This window comes from Merops nubicus, unplaced genomic scaffold (genome assembly GCF_000691845.1).
Source record: "Merops nubicus isolate BGI_N331 unplaced genomic scaffold, ASM69184v1 scaffold22491, whole genome shotgun sequence".
Lineage (NCBI taxonomy): Eukaryota > Metazoa > Chordata > Aves > Coraciiformes > Meropidae > Merops > Merops nubicus.
This window is the reverse complement of record NW_008590545.1, coordinates 1-17,220: the sequence shown is the minus strand read 5'-3', so window position 1 is coordinate 17,220 and position 17,220 is coordinate 1. Positions and strand designations below refer to the sequence as shown.

The 17,220-nt window shown below is 53.4% G+C and overlaps 2 protein-coding genes across 2 annotated transcripts; one reads left to right on the top strand and one right to left on the bottom strand.

Annotated features, from left to right (window-relative positions):
* Positions 1 to 1,754: 1,754 nt before the first annotated feature.
* FAM166A (family with sequence similarity 166, member A) lies at positions 1,755 to 15,772 on the top strand. The gene is made up of 7 exons (XM_008949991.1): positions 1,755 to 1,810; positions 5,126 to 5,319; positions 9,027 to 9,328; positions 10,274 to 10,391; positions 11,150 to 11,244; positions 13,258 to 13,375; positions 15,684 to 15,772. Exons 1-7 carry the CDS (start codon positions 1,755 to 1,757, stop codon positions 15,770 to 15,772), a joined length of 972 nt encoding a protein of 323 aa, XP_008948239.1.
* Positions 15,760 to 16,959, bottom strand: LOC103782234 (tubulin beta-4B chain; the record flags this gene model as incomplete). The annotated part of the gene is made up of 1 exon (XM_008949990.1): positions 15,760 to 16,959. A coding segment is annotated over one exon (1,046 nt), but the record flags the coding sequence as incomplete, so codon positions are not given.
* Positions 16,960 to 17,220: the final 261 nt, after the last annotated feature.

Below are 17,220 nucleotides of genomic sequence, written 5' to 3'. Positions count from 1 at the left end.
TCCCCAAGTAACACACAGCCGTGAGCGTGGCCTCCTGTGCTGCAGGGTTCAGAGGTACCAGAGCACTGTAAGGGCTCCTGGGTGGGCTTTGTACTTCTGTTAGGTCAGGGGGTGCTGTTCTCCACTGACATGTTGACATAAGACGTTTCTCTCCTATCAATAAATTCTAATGATAACCTTGACAAAAGTGAATTTCTACTTTTTTACCCAGGTGTCTCCTCTGAGGAGCAATATTTTGGTCTGATTGTTCAGTAGCTCTTTGGTAAGTATGTGACCCCCTCCCCAGGTTTGGAAGGAGCAGCTGCTGGCTGTTTAAAGAGAGTGAGCTTTGAAGGGAATTCCTGAAAATGCTGGTGCTGGTCTGAACCCCCTCAGGAGGGACCTGGATGCAGCCTGGGATTGTTGTGCCATGAATAGTGCTGCATTTCCACAAGGAATTTATTTTTCATGTTCATATTAAACTCTGAGGAAGATCTTGGCTGGGAGGGACCTTTTTAGGTCTCTAATCCAATTGTCCACTAAAAGCTGAGCTAACTTCAAAGCTGCGTTGGGATGCTTTGGGTGTTCCCCAGCTGAGTTCCTGAAGCTTTGAAGGTCTCCAAGAATGGGGATGGCACTGTGTGCCAGGGCTGTGGCTCTCCTCTGAGGGGGAATTTCCTCCTTGTCTCCAGTGAGTCTTCCCCTTGTTGCATCTCGTGCCTGTAACCTCTTGCTCTTTTACTGTGCACCTCTGAGAAGAGCCATCATACACCTCACAGACCCCTCCACCCTGCAGACCTGGGGTTGTTGTCCCTGATCAGAGCTCATGTATTTGGGCAAACTCAGATATTTATAAAGGCTGGAAGTTCCAGATGTCCAGAACTGTTTAGTCACCAAGGGCAAGAGTCAAAGCAGCTTATTTATCACCTGAGATACAGTTTTGGGTGGTGCATAGACGCTTGAACAGATGAGAACAACCCTTGAATACTCTCTGCTTTCTGGTTAGTATCTCAAAGTATCTGCCAGCCATGTGGCTGAGCTCCTCAAGGCCACAGAGGGACCTGGGCAGTGAGACAAGGCTGCTGGAAACAGCCCTGGTGCTAACAGGCCTAGGGGTTGTTGCTTGAGGACATGCTGGCCACAGTGGCTGTGCAGTAGACAGGAGACCCATGTGCTGGGCCTGCCTTCAGCTGGAGGGGTGAAACCCACTGCATGGAAGACAACATGACCATAAGAGGTTGGGAACAGGAACAAGCTTTATCCTTCATGAGGCAGGGTGGGGAGGGATTGTATCCTCAACCAGCCAGGCTGGGAGGAGAATGAGGAGCAGGGAAGAGGAGGTTGAGCCTCCCCCAGAGCATGGTGCTTCCCTTGGCCTCTGCCATGGGGTCTCCTCAGCAGAAGGGTGTGCAGGTGGCTGTGGGGACAGTGCTGCTCTGGCCCTGTGGGACCCAGCCAGGCTCTCCAGGTTCTGCACATTGGATGTGAACCATGAACACACATTTGTTCTGGGGCTGCTCCTGGGGAACATCTGGCTCTGCTGTCCCCAGGGCTACGAGCCTTCAGGAAACCTGCCAAGCGCCAGAAAATCAATGTGCTCATCCAAAATTTCCAGGTGGGGGGAAAAAAACAACGTGTCCAGAACAACCTATTGAGCTGTGAGCTGCAGCTGGAGGTGCTGCTGGGGGCTGACATCATTCCCAGCAGCATCACAGAGGTTTCCTGGGCGACTGCATGGTGGTGGCTCCTTCCTCCCACGCCCACCCCGGAGAGCCATGGCAGCCCCCGAGGAGAACAGTCTCTTCCCTCCCCACCCCTACCACATCCCTGGGTAAGTTCTGGAGTTCATCCAGAGTGTCTGTTCATTTCCAATGCAAAGAGCTCTGGTTGGGATCACGTAGTAGTTGTGATTCATCCTGTTTGGGGTTTTTTTAAAGACACTGTTAAGTATTCTGGGTAACCGTGCTCTGAAGGAGATGAGGCTCCAGGACAAGAAGCACCACCTTGAAACAGGGTCTAATTAAAGACCATGCCATAGCACACTGAGGGTAAATCAAAATTGTTCATTCTTTCCCCTTTTTTTCTCTTATTCAAGCTGCCAAATGTTACCAGGGCTGCTGTGCAGGGTTTGGCTTCCAAACCATCATAACTTCTGCATCAAGGATGTCTGAAGATGTCCTTTGAATAACTATTTGCATAGATGTGATACCCTTTTGTCAGATTATTTGGAGAACAGTCCTGCTGTGGAATCCCAGCTCTTTGGAGAAGTCAGTGACTCTGGATGCTGATCTAGTTGATATGTAGCTAGATTTTTTTTAAAGATTTTTTGCAAGAATTCCCCTCTGAAGTTTAGGGAAGAAGAAACCAAGCTCTCCAGGGGTAAGAAGTAATGAGTTATGGATTAAAAGGCAAGACATAAATGGCTGAAATAAGCAGACAGGCTTCATGGTGAAGTAGAGAAGTTGTGTGTGAGGTCCTCTGGTGACCTGTGCTGGGAGTTGTGGTCCTTGACACGTGTGAACAGGCTGGGAAGGGCTGGACAGCCATTGAGGGAAAACAACCTTCTGTGGGTATCAGCTCACTTGGATTAGTCCAGCCTGAGGGCATCAAGAGGGGCCCCCCAGGGCAGAGGGGCTGGTGAGGGACCAGGCTCCAACCCTTGGCATGGAGAACACCAACCGTGTCCCAGCGGCTGTGGGTCTGGGCAGGAGGCAGGTCCCAAGCTGCAGACCAAGGGTGGAGTATGTTTCCTTCCTGAACGTGCTCCTGGGGTGGTGACCAGCTCAGTCCTTCCCATCCCAACACTGTGCAGGATTTCCCAGTACTGATCTGTCCCTTCCATGAGCTCTGGGGTCAGGGGATTTTGACAGGTTTCTGCATTGCTGGGGTTGTCTGGATGATGTGATGTGTCACTCGTGTGTGCTGTCACCCTGCCAAAGCTGTCTGCTGGTGGGGGCTTGGGAAGGATGAGGAACAGCAAGGAGGGACCTGTGGCTGGGTGCTTGCACCTCCAAAAAAAGCCTCAAAACCTTCCCTTGTACACTCCTGCCTGCAGACAGCCCCCCCAGCAGCAGCTTCGAGCCCTGGTACCCACACAGCAGCTCTGGGCTTGTGCTTCAGCCACTGAAGACGGGAGGAGGAGCCAAATTCTGCTCCTGTGTGTGGCAGTGCTGTGCGGGCTTGTAGCATCACCCCCAGGCCCAGAGGAAGCCTCTGTGGGTGGTGAGGGTGCTGCTTTGCATCTGGCTTGAGTGGCTGAGCCCTTCTGGTGGCTCCTCATGCCTAGTTTGGAGCCCTGGCTCTGCTGCTGGCACCCTGTGCTGGTGGGAGGAGGGTGGTGATGTCATGTCACAGCATCTCCCCAGCTGGCCCATGCCATGCCTGGCCCTGCTGGTCAACCCCCAACCAGGACGAGGCCATCAGAGCCTCTTGCTGTCACTCAGCTTGGCCAGTGGTCATGGCCAGGGCGTTGCAAGTGCCACCATGGTGCTCAGGAGCCTTGGGAAGCCAAACCCAACGTGGGATGGTTCAGGAAGGACTCTGTGCACAGGGCAAACCCATGGCTCCTGGGCATGGCCCTGCCTGCCCCGTCCTGGCTTGGTGGAGCTGGGAAGGGCACAGAGCAGAGTGAGTCTGGGGAGGGCTGGAGGGAGGGATGGGGCTGGGAAGAGACAAGTGAAACGGGGCTGAGCCCTGGGGAGCCAGCTGGTCACAGTGTGAACCCCTGAAACTGGGGATCCCTCGGGTTTCTGAACCAAAACACCACGCAGGAGAAGGACAAACAGCCCTGTTGAGACCCAGCTCCTCCCCAGGCATCACAGCTTTTCTCAGCAGCCCTTGGAATTCCCTCTGCAGCAGCTCCTTCCCTAAGCCCTGGCTGACTTGCCTGGACTCCTCAGGATTGCTTCGCTTTTAATTGCTTAGGAATTGAATCCTTTCTCAGCCCTGCTATTATTTTGTGCATGATCAAAATCCCTCCAGCCACCCTGTAATTATTCAGGCTCTGTCATTTGTGCTCTTGCTCAGCTTTATCATCCCCGTGGAGCTTCCCTGTGTTGCAAGACTCATTGGAAATCAATGGGGATGAGCCACTGAGCTCCTCCAGCAGCTGCCTGTGTGTGGGGTGGGAAACCTGCCGAGTGTCAGAGCACAGCTCTGCGTGGTGCTGGGTGAGGTGCTGGGAAGGGAAAGTGCTGGCTCATCACCTTATGGTCCTCCTGCATCACCTGGCTTTGTCCCCAGCTACGTAGTGGGCTCGCTGATGGAATGTTTGTCTGGCTGCTGCAGCTGGCAGCTCTGCCTGCCTTTGGTGGTGGAATAACATCACTGTTAGGAAATCTGATACTAGGAACAGCAACAATTGTGCTGGTGGATGAGGGAGTGGAGCCAGAGCCCCATCACCTGCCCTACCCTGAGCCACCAAGATGTCAACCTGCTGGTCCCAGGTCCTGGGGAGTGATGCAGCAGCACGTTGCTACACACCCTGCTCAAGGGGCCTGACAAAATCGAGTGAAGTTTGTTCAGTGGGGCTGAGCAGCCACCTCCCTGCCCCTCTGCCACACAGTGCAGTGCCTGGGTGGCTCCGGAGCAGGGGGGTTTGGTGGGTACAGGCACACAGTTCTCCTGAGTTTTGAGATTTAATGTGAAGCAGGGACACTGGGAAATTCCCAGTAGCTCAGGGTGGTTTAGAACAAAGTGAGGGATTGCAAAACTGAAAGCTGAGGTGTGTTCAACTGGAAAGAATATTTTAAGTTGGGGGGCTGTTGATGTTGGTGATCGAGCCCACACTGCTCCTGGAAGTTCTCCCACCCCCAGGTCCTGCTTCAGCCTGACCTCATCCCATGTTCCCCCACGACCCAGCGCCCCAGCCCGTGCCTGTACACAGCAGGACAGCTGTGAGCTGGTTCTCATGCTGACATGTGAGAACGTGTGTGCAGGCAGACACACCCGCCCGGCCCCACACACACCTTCTGCTGCTCCAGAAGCACAAACTCACCCAACCTCCTCAGGCCCTCCCTGGCTCACGTTCCCCAAGCTCCTGGCCGGGGCCTTCCCAGTGTATGAAGCTCTGAAGCAGGTTGTCCTCCCAGTGGACACCTTCTGATGTCACCTGGGTGACTGCTCTTCTCTTTGGTTTCCTCCCCAGCTATGAGGGTTTCATCCCTCAGTACAGGTACCGCTTTGGGGAGACTTTTGGGAGAACCACACACCGGCTGCTGACGGATCCTGCTGTTAGGAGGAGCCCTCGCCCCTTGCTGGCACCCCTGCACAAGCAGAAGTTCACTGAGGACTTCAGTGAGACGAAGCATGGGCTCCAGGGGTACCTCCCTGGGCGTCCAGGTGAGCAGACCCTGGGTCTCGTCCCTTTGCCAGAAGGGGCTCTGCTAAGGAGCACAGGGTCAGTCATGAGCCACAGGGCTGTGCCCATCCTCAAAAGGCTCCTGGGGTGAAATGGGGTGTTGGCCATGGAGGGATTGTAGCTCTGGTGTAGGGGCAGAGAGACCTGGAGCAGCACCCACTGCACTCAGAGCACTTGGCTGATGGGCATGGGGCTTCTCCCATGGGCGTCTGGGGGAGTGGAGAGGGGAGTTTTACTTCCCAGATTGTCTTCAGTTAGATGAAGATAAATGATTTTATAGTGTATTACAAACTCACTCCCCAGTTCTTCCATGTTCCTGTTGTGCTGTGTCCCCTCCCAGCTCCTTGTGCCCCCCAGGCTGCTCACTGGTGGGGTGGGGTGAGGAGCACGAGAGGCCTGGACTCAGTGTAAGACCAGGACATCCCTCAACTGTCACTGCTCTTCAGCACAAACCCCAGACACAGCCCCAGACGAGCTACTGCAAGGAAAATGAGCTCTGTCCAGGCAGACCCAGCACTATTCCCAAGGCTGGAACCCCTCTCTCCAGGGAAGGTTGGCTCTGCCACCTCCCACCCTTTCCCACTGACCACCTGGAGCAGAGCTCGCCCTGCTCAGAGCTCTTCCTCACAGCCTGTGGTTCATTTGGCATCTTGCTGCTCCTGCCTCAGCTCAGCAGCAGGGCTCCTGTGCCCTTCTGACCCTCCCTGCTTCTGCTGACTGTCCCCATGTCCTCCACCAGACACTGTGATGTGCCCGTGTGGGTTCCCAGCACTGGGAACTTGCAGGAGTCTCCTCCTGAGCCCCAGCCCTTCTGGGCACAGTGCCTGGTCCCTGTTGAGCAGACCCAAATCTGGCCACAGCAGCAGCAGATCCAGCCAACAGGGATCACGTTGGGGACATCTCCTCTGGACACTCCTGTGCCATGTCACACGTCTAAGCTGTGGCTCTTGCTGCCTGCTGGGTGGGAGTGAGTCCTCTCCCAGCTGAACACAGGGGTAGGTGCTGGGGTGGGGTCTGGTCTTCATTTCCCTGGGGATGGCCACAGCAAAGTGGTGGTTCCCCATTTCTCACTGGCAATTTGTGCCACGTAGCTTCTTGCAGACTTCTGGCCTCTCTGTTCCTCCTGGCCCTGTTTTCCAGGATCCAGGTCACCACTAGGCAGGTGATGTTTACAGCCTCTGTTCCTGGACATTTACATTTGCATTTCTTTGGACTAAGATGTTTGGATGGACCCAACGAACCAGTTGGCCTGGTTGTTCTCTGTCATTATCCTGGCCTCATTCTCATTCACTCCCTGCCAACCTTTATGCCACTTGCCCATGTCTGCAGCTGACAGTTCACGTTTGTTGCTGGTTGAAGTGCTGCAGAACGTGGCCACAGGGAGCACCTGGCTGTGCTGGGAGCCCTGCAAGGACAGCTCCTGCTCTTGCTGAGCGACTCCTTGAAGGCTTCACTGCAGGCTCCACTGGTGCTGCCTGGTGTCCTTCTGGGTGTTTCCCATGCTGGAGGTCAAAGAGCTCACGGCAGCGTTGGGTCTCTGAGGTTGCTCAGTCTGAAGGCTTTGTCTTGAGGTCTGTGTCTGATAAACCCTTGCTGATGGGCACCAAGTACATTGCTGGTTTCTGCCAGTTGAATCCCAAGTTATCTTGCTAGAAGTAAGTTATCTTGCTCTTGTGAGACCCCACTTCAAATACTGAGTTCAGTCCTGGTGTCCCCACCATCAAAGGGACAGAGATCTGTTGGAACGAGTCCAAAGGAGGCCACAAAGGTGATCCAGGGGCTGGAGCATCTCTGCTGTGAGGACAGGCTGAGGGCACTGGGGTTGTGCAGGCTGGAAAAGAAAAGACTCTGGGGGGACCTTAGGGGAACCTCCAGGAAGGCTGGAGAGGGACTTGGCACGAGAGTGGGCAGAGACAGGACAAGGGGAGATGGTTTTAAACTGGAGGAGAGGAGGTTTAGAGTAGATCTGAGGAAGAAGTTCTTCAGTGGGAGAGTGGTGAGGTTCTGGACTGGATTGCCAAGAGAGGTTGTGGATGCCCCTCCCTGGAGATGTTCAAGGCCAGGCTGGATGAGGCCTTGAGCAACCTGGTCTAGTTGAGATGTGTCCCTGTGCATGGCTGGAGGTTGGATGAGATGATCCCTGGGGTCCCTTCCAACCACAGCCAGTCTGTGATTCTAAGTGAGGTCAGGCTTTGCTAGCTGGGAGATCAGCCAGGGTTATGCTGGACCTCCAGCAGTGGCCGTGTTGGCATTGAGTGGGTTATGGCACAGGCCAAGCGTGCAGGCACCTGCTCCTGGGGCACCTGGGCTGCAGACACGTGGATATCCACCCAGGGGCTCTCCTGGCTGCCAATTCAGTGCCTTACTCTGCAACCTCCCACAACCAATACGCCTGCAAAACCCAGGGTCACCAAAAAGAGCCCCTGTGGCTTCCTCAAGTACAAACCAGCTTCGTTTTGCCTTTTAATTTGGTTTGTGGGTTAAAAGAAAAAGAGCAGGTGCAATATTTTCATTAACAATTAAGGAAATACTAAGAAAAGGCTGCTTGAAAATTGGCACGCTGGGTTGAAAAATTACTTTCCCCAAGGATTTGCCCTTATTTTGTTGTTAGCCTGGCCAAGGCTCGATCATTCAGCTACCTACAGGATATCTACTTTAGAGTTACACACAGCAGCTATACTTTATAATACAATTACAAGCAGATTACAGACTTTAAGTGCCCATCAGAAGTCTAAAACTTGCAGAAAGGGGTAAATTCTGCTGCTTGAGCCAGGACAGGTTGTGATTCCCCAGGACCCTGCAGATGCCTTCACTGGAGGATGGGGTCTCCATGGGGCTTTGCCTTGCAACACGGGTGTCCAGGGAGCACGGGGAGTTTGGGGGAAGGCAGTGATGGACTGAGAAAAAATGACCTAGGAGAGCAAAAATGGAAGGAATTTGGTTTGTTTAAAAAAAGCCATGACTGATGGAGTTATTGGTTTTCCAGCACGGGAAGGGTTGTTGTGGGGTGTAGGAGCCATCATCCTCCAGAGCCACCGAGGAGGAGGAGGAGGAGGAGGAGGAGGAGGAGTGGGCTTTGCTCCTGGCACTGAGCAGGAGGCAGCCCCAGGGCTGGAGGAGCCGTGCAGGGCACGTCACGGGGCAGTTTTAAGGGAAAGTCAGACAGAAGCTGTCAAGCTCAGCTGTCCCTGTGGAGTCCTGAGCTGCAGGGCTTGTTCCTCACTCACAGTGGAGATCTTTAGCCTGTGCTGGATGGGAGATAATTTGTTTTCCAGCCTGCATCACAGCAGATCCTCCCCTCGATGAGCTGCAGTGATGTCAGTGCATGAACTCCTCAGAGGGGCTGTGTTGGGGTGTCCTGATGCAGCCATATAGAGAAAAGGATGTTTGGGGTTTTTTTTCCCTTCATCTTTATAGCTTGGCTGGTGATATTTTACAGTTTAGGGGTCACTTAGGATAAACTTGAAGTTACTAAACTTCTCTTTGTGCAGGTTTTCTGAGCAGGCTGGTTTACTGGGTGGGGCTGATGGTACCTGCAGGATGCACTCACAGCCCATGGGATGCTGTTGACCTCCAGGTTCCTGCCCTTTGCCCCAGAGGGGCACATGGGGACCAAAGTCCAGCGTGATGGGAATCCCTCGTCCTCCTCCAGCCACTCCTTTCTCTTAACCCAGTGTTTATCCCCCAGGGTACTTTCCATATGGGAAATCTGGGGCTGCAACAAGCTTCCCTGAACGAGTCCTTGGGCCAAAATCTCCCCTGCTGGAGCCAAGGCCTGCAGAGGATGAGCTGGTGGTGACACACATGGACCCCGTGCCCGAGCACCACCCCGGCCAGTACGCCCCGAGGGCACCAGTGCCTCAGGGGTACCCGGGGAGGGTCTCATCCGAGGGGCAGGACTGGAGACTGCCCGAGCTGCCCCCGGCTTGTGGACAGGAGCAAAGCTGTGGAGCTGGGCAGCTTGGTGGGGCCTTGGCCAGGAGCAAACTGGTGAGTGGAAAAGATGCGTGGTAAGAGATGCTGCTGGGGAGGGATGGGGCCTGGGGACTGGTGGGCATGGAAGGGTCACCTTGGCCCAGGGGGTTGAAGAGGGAATTTCATGTGGGCGTGGATGGCAAAGACAGAAAGCTTAGAGAGTTGTGTAGAGAAATAGCAACTATGGTAATGTTTCTAGCAGTAGCAAATCCACCACATCTTCAGGAAATTGTAATCATTAACTGCTCCTCCTGACCCAAAAGGCTGAACCTCTTCCTTGGCTGAGTTTTAGCTTCAAATCCCAGTCGTTGCATTGCACTGTGCTGTGCAGCCCAGCTCCTCTTTCTTTCAGGTGAACTGGGAGCCCTGGCACTGCCTCCTCCTCCCAAAAAGAGAGTGCTTTAGGGACCTCTGCTTCCCTGCTGGGCTCCTGACCCTTCAACTGCCTCCACCTGAACTTGCCCCCATCATTACCCCTTGAAACACAGGCACTGGGGTTTGCCCACGGAGCTGGGTGCTGCTTTGCTGGGCTCCACTGGTGCCCCCAGGGCTGATGTGTTTGAGCCTCTGGGTCCTTCTGGAGCCAGGGACAGCGTTTGTCACATCAGGGCCAGCCAGGGCTCTGCAAATCCCCTGAAGGCAGAGATTAGAGATCTGACGCATCAGTCAAAAGCCGGCTTGGGTATAATTGCTCCTTGCTCCCAGAAACAGATTTGTGAAGGAGCTCAGCACCCAAAGCTCCCCTCGTTCTCCCCAGGGGGGGTTTGCAAACCCTCCGTGGACAGGGAGCTCATCTGGTCATTAACCTTACCATGAGTCCTTGGAGTGGCTCCTGGTGCAGGGTCAGGGAATGAGGGGAATGGCAGCTGCCATCCACGGCTTCTCCCAGGGGGTTAAGCTGTGGAGCCAAAGGAGGAAATGGGTTTTCCTGACGTTCACTTTTTCTCCTTTTATTTTGAGCCCATAAAAATGGACGATGAGACTCTGCCAGAAGTGGCTGCAACTGCAGACGTGAAGCAAGATAATTGGTTACCAAAACTGGATATACCAAAGGTGATCCAAGAGAAAGTCATTCCAGGTAAAAAAAGAGGGAGATCATGCACAGAGTGAGTCCACCCAGAAGGAATCATGTCACCCCTCTCCTCCTGGGGAAACCCCAGAGACACTGGCCAGTCGCTCCAGCTCATCTGAACGCTTTGGGGTGGAAAATGCCCCTGCTCCTCTCTGTGCAGGGGTGTTTCTTTGGGATGCTGTCACCCCGTGGATCCCTTGCTGAGGGACACGTGCCCGTGGGAAGGTGGGAGGGATGCAGGAGCTGCCTCAGTTCCCCACAGCCGTGGGACCAGGCTAGAAAATTTCCCTCTTTGGAAAGAGGGAGTTCTGGCTGCTTTTGGGTTGTACCTCACTATGTTTTGTGTAGGTTCAGACTTGATATGGTTGCTGTCTTGTATGGGTAGAATTTGTTGGATGGGCAGGGCAAACGAGGAAGTTGGATGCCTGGTTGTTAGCCCCTGGAACTGGGAGAGAACGTGACAGAGCTGTGGGTGGAAAGGAGAGACTGGAAGAAAATGAAATCTTTCTTCCATACCTCCTGGAGACCAACAGTGATCAGTTCAGCCCATTGAGTTTTCCTTGGGAATCACAAAAAAGACTCTTGCAGACAAGTGCTTCATATGTAACAGTTAAGTTTCAAATTTAAATGGATTCATTTTTTCCTTCCTATACTCTGCCAAGGTTTTGTGTTTGCCCCAGCCTCTTCCACTTCCAGACTGGTTTATCCTTATATGATATATATGTTTTCAAGCAGAAAACATTCTTTCTTGCCTTCATCTGAAGGGTATGCTGGATTCATCCCCCACCTCGCCTTGATTTATGGTGTGAACTATGTCCAGAGTGTGAAGGAAGCAATGGCCAGTTTTGACAGACAGCAGGTAGGTTCTATGCAGAGATCTGGTTTCCACAACATCATGTTGGTGTTGACAAAAGTGGTTTCATTTACAGCAGCACTATCAGAACTGGGGTTGTAAGTACAAGCAAAATAAAATGCTATTAGGTAACACACTGAAAAAAATCACGAGCCAATTAAATTCTGTAACTTGTTTCCTTGGGACATTAAGGGAGGATAAATGAGGCTCATAAAAAAGCTTGAGCAAATCTATTGAGGGTTGGGTTGAGGGTGGCTATTAAAAATGTTGCTCTGAGTGCAGAAATACAGGAAGCAACTATCTGCATCTTCTCTGCTGGGGTGGCAGTGCTGGATGGCTTCCTGGGCTGCTTGATGGATAGCAATCCCTTTTAATTGGTTGTGAGGCTTTTTCCTTCACTAACACAATTTGTCTTAAAGGAATCTAGATCTTCTTTCTCTTCCTTTTGGGAAGGGTGCAGAAATACCCCTACTGAAAAACTGTTTCTTCCCCTTGCTGTAAGATCTGCCATAGAATTCCACGTCATCCTCCCTGGGCACAGGAGATCCCTCCTGCAGCAGTGGGTGGTTTGTACTCCAAGGTGCACGTTTCCTCCTGCTGCCAGGGTGGAGGAGGTCCCCGGGATGCAGCCGCCTCCTGGGCCAGCCCTGGTGAGGGCTGATGTGTCACAGCCCATTCAGAGCAGGTTACAGCATTTCCAGCTCTTTCTGCTCCCCGGGATTCTCTGCAGTGCCTTCATCCCAAGCTTACAGGTCTGAGGTAGAGGAAAGCCCCAGGCTGAGGGTCCCCAGCTCAGAGAAACCCGGGGTGGGGGAGCAGCAGGGCTGCCAGTGCTCCTGGGAGCCTCACGCTTTGGCTGAAATCTATTTCCCTGTGCTGGCTTCTTCATCCTTCCCTTCTGCTGTCAATAGGAATGGAAATGGAGCAAACAGCACAAACCCCAGGCGTTACCAAAGCAAAACGTGCTGTTGGCAAAGCCTCTCTGCCCCTGATCGCCTAAGAAACGGCTGCCATGGAGTGAATCTGCCAGGGAGGTGTTTCTCCATGCAGCAGAACCCTGGCTGGCAGAGCTTTGCTGCAGCATGACAGGCACTGAAGCAATATAAGCATGCAAAAAAAAACAACAAACAAAAAAAACACCAAAAACCCCAAACCAAAAAAAAACCCAACAAAAAATAAGACACCACATTTCTCTCTAAGATGGCTTCTGACTTCAAGCCACTAATCTTCTGCCCTAAATCTCTGTTGCCCTAGGTTACCCACGGGGCTGTGCCATGGATCATTGCTTGCTGTCTGCAGCAGGCACAATAATGCAATCCTCTCGCCTCAGCGCTGCGGAGCTGCAGCAGTCCCTCCAGCACCAGCCACAAAAGGGCTCCCGGCCCCACGCTCTGCTCGGCTCCATGAGGCTGGTCCCTTCCCCACCGAGCAGCTTTAGGGACCCCTGGGGGGTTTGGCCAGTGCAGAGGTGTGTGTGGAGCTGCAGCATCCATCCTGCAGCACAGCCCCTTGTCTGGGGCTGCCTCGGAGGGCAGGGGGGAGTTACACCCTCCCTCCAGCTAACGCTCCCCGAGCCTTCCTCTTCCTCCCAGCCTGGGAATTACTGGGTCATCATCATCGCTGGGACTCATGGCAAAATAAAACCAGCTGGAGGGGTCAACCCAAAAGACAGCACAGAGCAGAGGAGGGCCAGCCCCAGCTCCAGCAGGTCCTGCTGGCTCACAGCAGAGCCAGTGTAGGAGCACGAGGCGGTTGGGACCTGGGGATGATCCCAAAGGTGATGGACACGGGCTGGGGTGTGGAGATCCTGGGCCAGGAGCTGCTCTGTGCAGCTGGGGGCTTCTGCCAGGACCAAACCTGACAGCTCCTACTTGGAAGAAAACAGAACTGGAAAGAGAATTGCTTTACACTGGCTTAAATATTTTCTTTCCTGTAGAGTCAAGGCACGTGACTTTGGTAAAAACAATGTTTTAAAATTAACTGGGCTGCGTTGTTGAGGATTTTGTTTCTGTTTTCCAGTTTTTGCTGAGATACCCATCTTCCAGCTTTGGCAAGAGATTCCCCCCAAACTACTGGCCTAACAACAGGATTTACACCAGTGCTGGACTGATACCTTTCTACGCAGGCTTTGTACCACGTAAGTTTATCAGCTGAGTGAAAATGAAAGTCACTAATACTAATTACTGTCATTAAGTCACACGGTTATTAGCTGTAGTGGCATCGTAGTGAACAATTACTGAAATGTTCCACAGGGGTAGTAGGTTTTTTTCCCCAGCCCCGGGCTGGAGCTGTGCCACCCCCTGCCTGCTGCAGGAGCCCATCCTCACTGCCAGCCTCGACTTGTGCAGAACCTTCCTCTGGTTTCCAGCCACCACCCCCAGCTGAGGCAGAGGCTCAGCAACACCCCACCCACTACACCCGTGTGACCATTTCCTCACCAGGAGAGCCAACGGGCTTCAAGTCAGCTAAAAAGCAAGAGGTGGATGATGTGAAGGGGTTGAGAAAGCAAAAAAAACCCAACCCCACCAAAATACCCCAGTGAAATGGTATCAGCCATCAAGACAGGGGTGGTGGCTGCCCCTGGTCCTGGTCAGTTATTGGTGTTGCCTAAAAGGAGGGGTCTGAAGAAGGAGATTGTGTGTGTGTTGAGGGGCAGCTCTGCCCACACACCTGAAAGCATCGAGGTGCCAGGGTAAAAGTGCAACTACTGCTGTTGTCTTTGGCCACAGCAAAGCCAAGAGCCTACAGCTCAGTAATGTGGAATGGGAAATCATTGAATCACAGAATGGTTCAGGTTGGAAAGGACCTTAAAGGTCTGGTCCAACCCCACGCTGTGGGCAGGGGCATCTTCCACTAGAGCAGGTTGCTCAGAGCCCCATCCGGCGTTGAGGCACCCACAGCTTCTCTGGACAACCTGTGCCAGTGTCTCACCAACCCACCGTGAAGAATTCTTCCTTATGTCTAACCTAAATCTCCCCTTTCAGTTGGAAACCCCTACCCCTTGTCCTCTCTCTACACTCCCCAGCAGTCCCTCCCCAGCTTTCCTGCGGCCCCCTTTAATATTTTGTCACGGAGATAAGCTAGAAAGTACCAAACCCACGGCTTGTACTTAGGGCAGTGCAGAGGAGGAAAATGGAGGAAGACCCAAGATGTGGTAGGAAGGAAAGGTAGGAGTGGGAAAACAGCTGTCCTGGCAGGGCTGGACCACAGCTGGTGCCCAGAGGGGAGAACACAGACTAGGAACGTGGCTCTGGCCAGGCTCCACCAGGGACATGGGTGCACAGCAAAGTTTAAACTGGGTGCTGCTGTTAGTATGTACTCTGCAGGACGTGGGGACTAAAGTGGCTTTTAGTCCCCCCCAAAAGGGGGCTGGGGACAACACTGTCCTGCCCTCGGTAGTGGGCAGAGCAGGGAAAGCACCAGCTTCAGTGTAAAGGAGGAAGAAAAAAACCCACCCTAAAATTGAGGACAAAAATAACTGCTCAGAGTGTTACCTCAGTTTGAAAAGCTGTTGGCATCTCTTCACCTGAAGTCTCCTGTGTAGGTGTGGAACCAGCCCCTGTCTGTGGCCAGCCTGACTCCCCCTGCCCCAGCTGCCACCAGTCGGGGCAGTTTTAACTGCTCCAACCAGCTGGACTCAGGGAGGAGAAAGTTATTTTTAAGACAGAAAAAATTAACCCCAGATGAGTTATAATTAAGACTTTCTTCATCTGGAAAGCAACCTGGTCAGTGCTGTCCAGCTAGCCCGTGATGGGTTTGTCACTGCACAGAACACTGACCATATTGACTGTTTCTACAGAAAAAATTTGCCAGTGCAGGATTTTCATGAGATAGAAAGGTGTCACTTGGTATCAGCTGTTCAGCTCTCTTCAAAAGAGACACTGCAGTCAACACTTGATTGATGCAGTCTTAAAAAAACCTCTACATACTCAATTTTTTTTTAAATGTAACATTTTTGCCCCCAGCAAGGCTGTAGGTAGGGGAGTGTCCCTTGTCCTAGCTGTCCCCAGCACTCCCGTGCCAGGCCACTGCTCTCTGCTGGGCTTATACCCCTGTGTGGGCGAGCCCAGCCCCCTGCTGCCAGGATGGCAACCTGCCCACACCTGCTGGTTGCCCAGGCAGCCAGGTTAAGCTGTGGGTGACAGACACCTACTTCTGAACCACTGCTCAGCTCCTGCCTGGAGAGCAGCCTGTAACAGGAGTCCACTGGCAGGGACCTAAATTTAGACACAGCCCAGAGCTGGATTTTACCCTCCCTGGGAGGTTCCCTGCCCCAGCACCTGCGATTACACAGAGGATCTCCTCAATCCCCACCCCACCAGCAGCAAGCAGGGCACCCACGGCAGCCGGGGAGAGGAGCAGCAGGAGCTACCTTGTCAGGAGGCAGGAGAAGCGGGGCTGCCTTGGGCCAGGCTGCCACCAAGTCCAGTCTTCTTCTTTTGCAGACAACCGCGACAACTACGCGCTCACCTTCGGGAACAGCACCCGCAGAGCTTACCAAAAGGAACAAAAGAGACGAGCTTTTGCACTGTGAAAAATGCTTTAATGGTGCCTGTACAGCATCTGAAGTGACTTTGAAACAGGAAGAAGAACACAACACAAGACAGGGAAGGTTTGAATGAAGGAGTTCATACAGCTTTAAACAAAATTTACAGGTGTTCAATCTGCATAGCTCTTACTCTGCCTCCTCCTCAGCCTCCTCCTCAAACTCCCCCTCCTCCTCGGCTGTAGCATCCTGGTACTGCTGATACTCAGACACCAGGTCGTTCATGTTGCTCTCAGCCTCTGTGAACTCCATCTCGTCCATGCCCTCGCCCGTGTACCAGTGCAGGAAAGCCTTTCGGCGGAACATGGCCGTGAACTGCTCAGAAATGCGTTTGAACAGCTCCTGGATGGCCGTGCTGTTCCCGATGAAGGTGGCCGACATTTTGAGGCCGCGAGGTGGAATGTCACAGACAGCCGTTTTAACGTTATTAGGGATCCACTCAACGAAATAGCTGCTGTTTTTGTTCTGCACGTTAAGCATTTGCTCGTCCACCTCCTTCATCGACATACGGCCCCTGAAAACGGCGGCCACCGTCAGGTAGCGGCCGTGGCGGGGGTCGCAGGCGGCCATCATGTTCTTGGCATCGAACATCTGCTGGGTGAGCTCGGGCACGGTGAGCGCGCGGTACTGCTGGCTGCCGCGGCTCGTCAGCGGGGCGAAGCCCGGCATGAAAAAGTGCAGGCGGGGAAAGGGCACCATGCGGAGGTGGGCGGGGACCTGCCCCGGGAACCGCAGGCAGGTGGTGACCCCGCTCATGGTGGCCGACACTAAGTGGTTCAGATCCCCGTAGGTGGGGGTGGTTAACTTCAGCGTTCGGAAGCATATGTCGTAGAGGGCTTCGTTATCGATGCAGTAAGTTTCATCCGTGTTCTCCACGAGCTGGTGCACCGACAGGGTGGCATTGTAGGGCTCTACGACAGTGTCTGACACTTTAGGGGAAGGGACAACGCTAAAAGTATTCATAATTCGGTCTGGGTACTCTTCACGGATTTTGCTGATGAGGAGGGTACCCATGCCAGAGCCTGTGCCACCCCCGAGAGAGTGAGTGAGCTGAAAGCCCTGGAGACAATCACAGCTTTCTGCCTCCTTTCTTACAACATCTAACACAGAATCAACTAATTCAGCACCTTCCGTATAATGGCCCTTTGCCCAGTTGTTTCCTGCTCCGCTCTGACCTGGAAGAGAGCCATTTTCGTATTAGATTACGGTCACTGCTTCCTGCTTATTGCTTGCGAGTGAAGCTTAAGAGCATCAGGCTACGGAGACACCCCACAAAAAGCTTTTTTTCATTATACGGAGCCCAGAGCTGTGGTTTCCCACAGGCGCCTCCAGAACGGCTCGACAGACCCAGGGACAGCGTTCGCTACCGATGACACAGCAGCCATTTGGTCTCTCCCGCTAGCACGGAGGAGGCAACGAGGAGGAGAACGGGCAGA

Excerpts from the sequence above, each read along its gene's own strand:
- FAM166A (XM_008949991.1), top strand. The coding sequence starts at position 1,755 with ATGGCAGCCCCCGAGGAGAACAGTCTCTTCCCTCCCCACCCCTACCAC. Across the intron at positions 10,392-11,149 it reads CCAAGAGAAAGTCATTCCAG|GGTATGCTGGATTCATCCCC; the intron begins GTAAAAAAAGAG and ends CTTCATCTGAAG. Across the intron at positions 13,376-15,683 it reads CTACGCAGGCTTTGTACCAC|ACAACCGCGACAACTACGCG; the intron begins GTAAGTTTATCA and ends CTTCTTTTGCAG.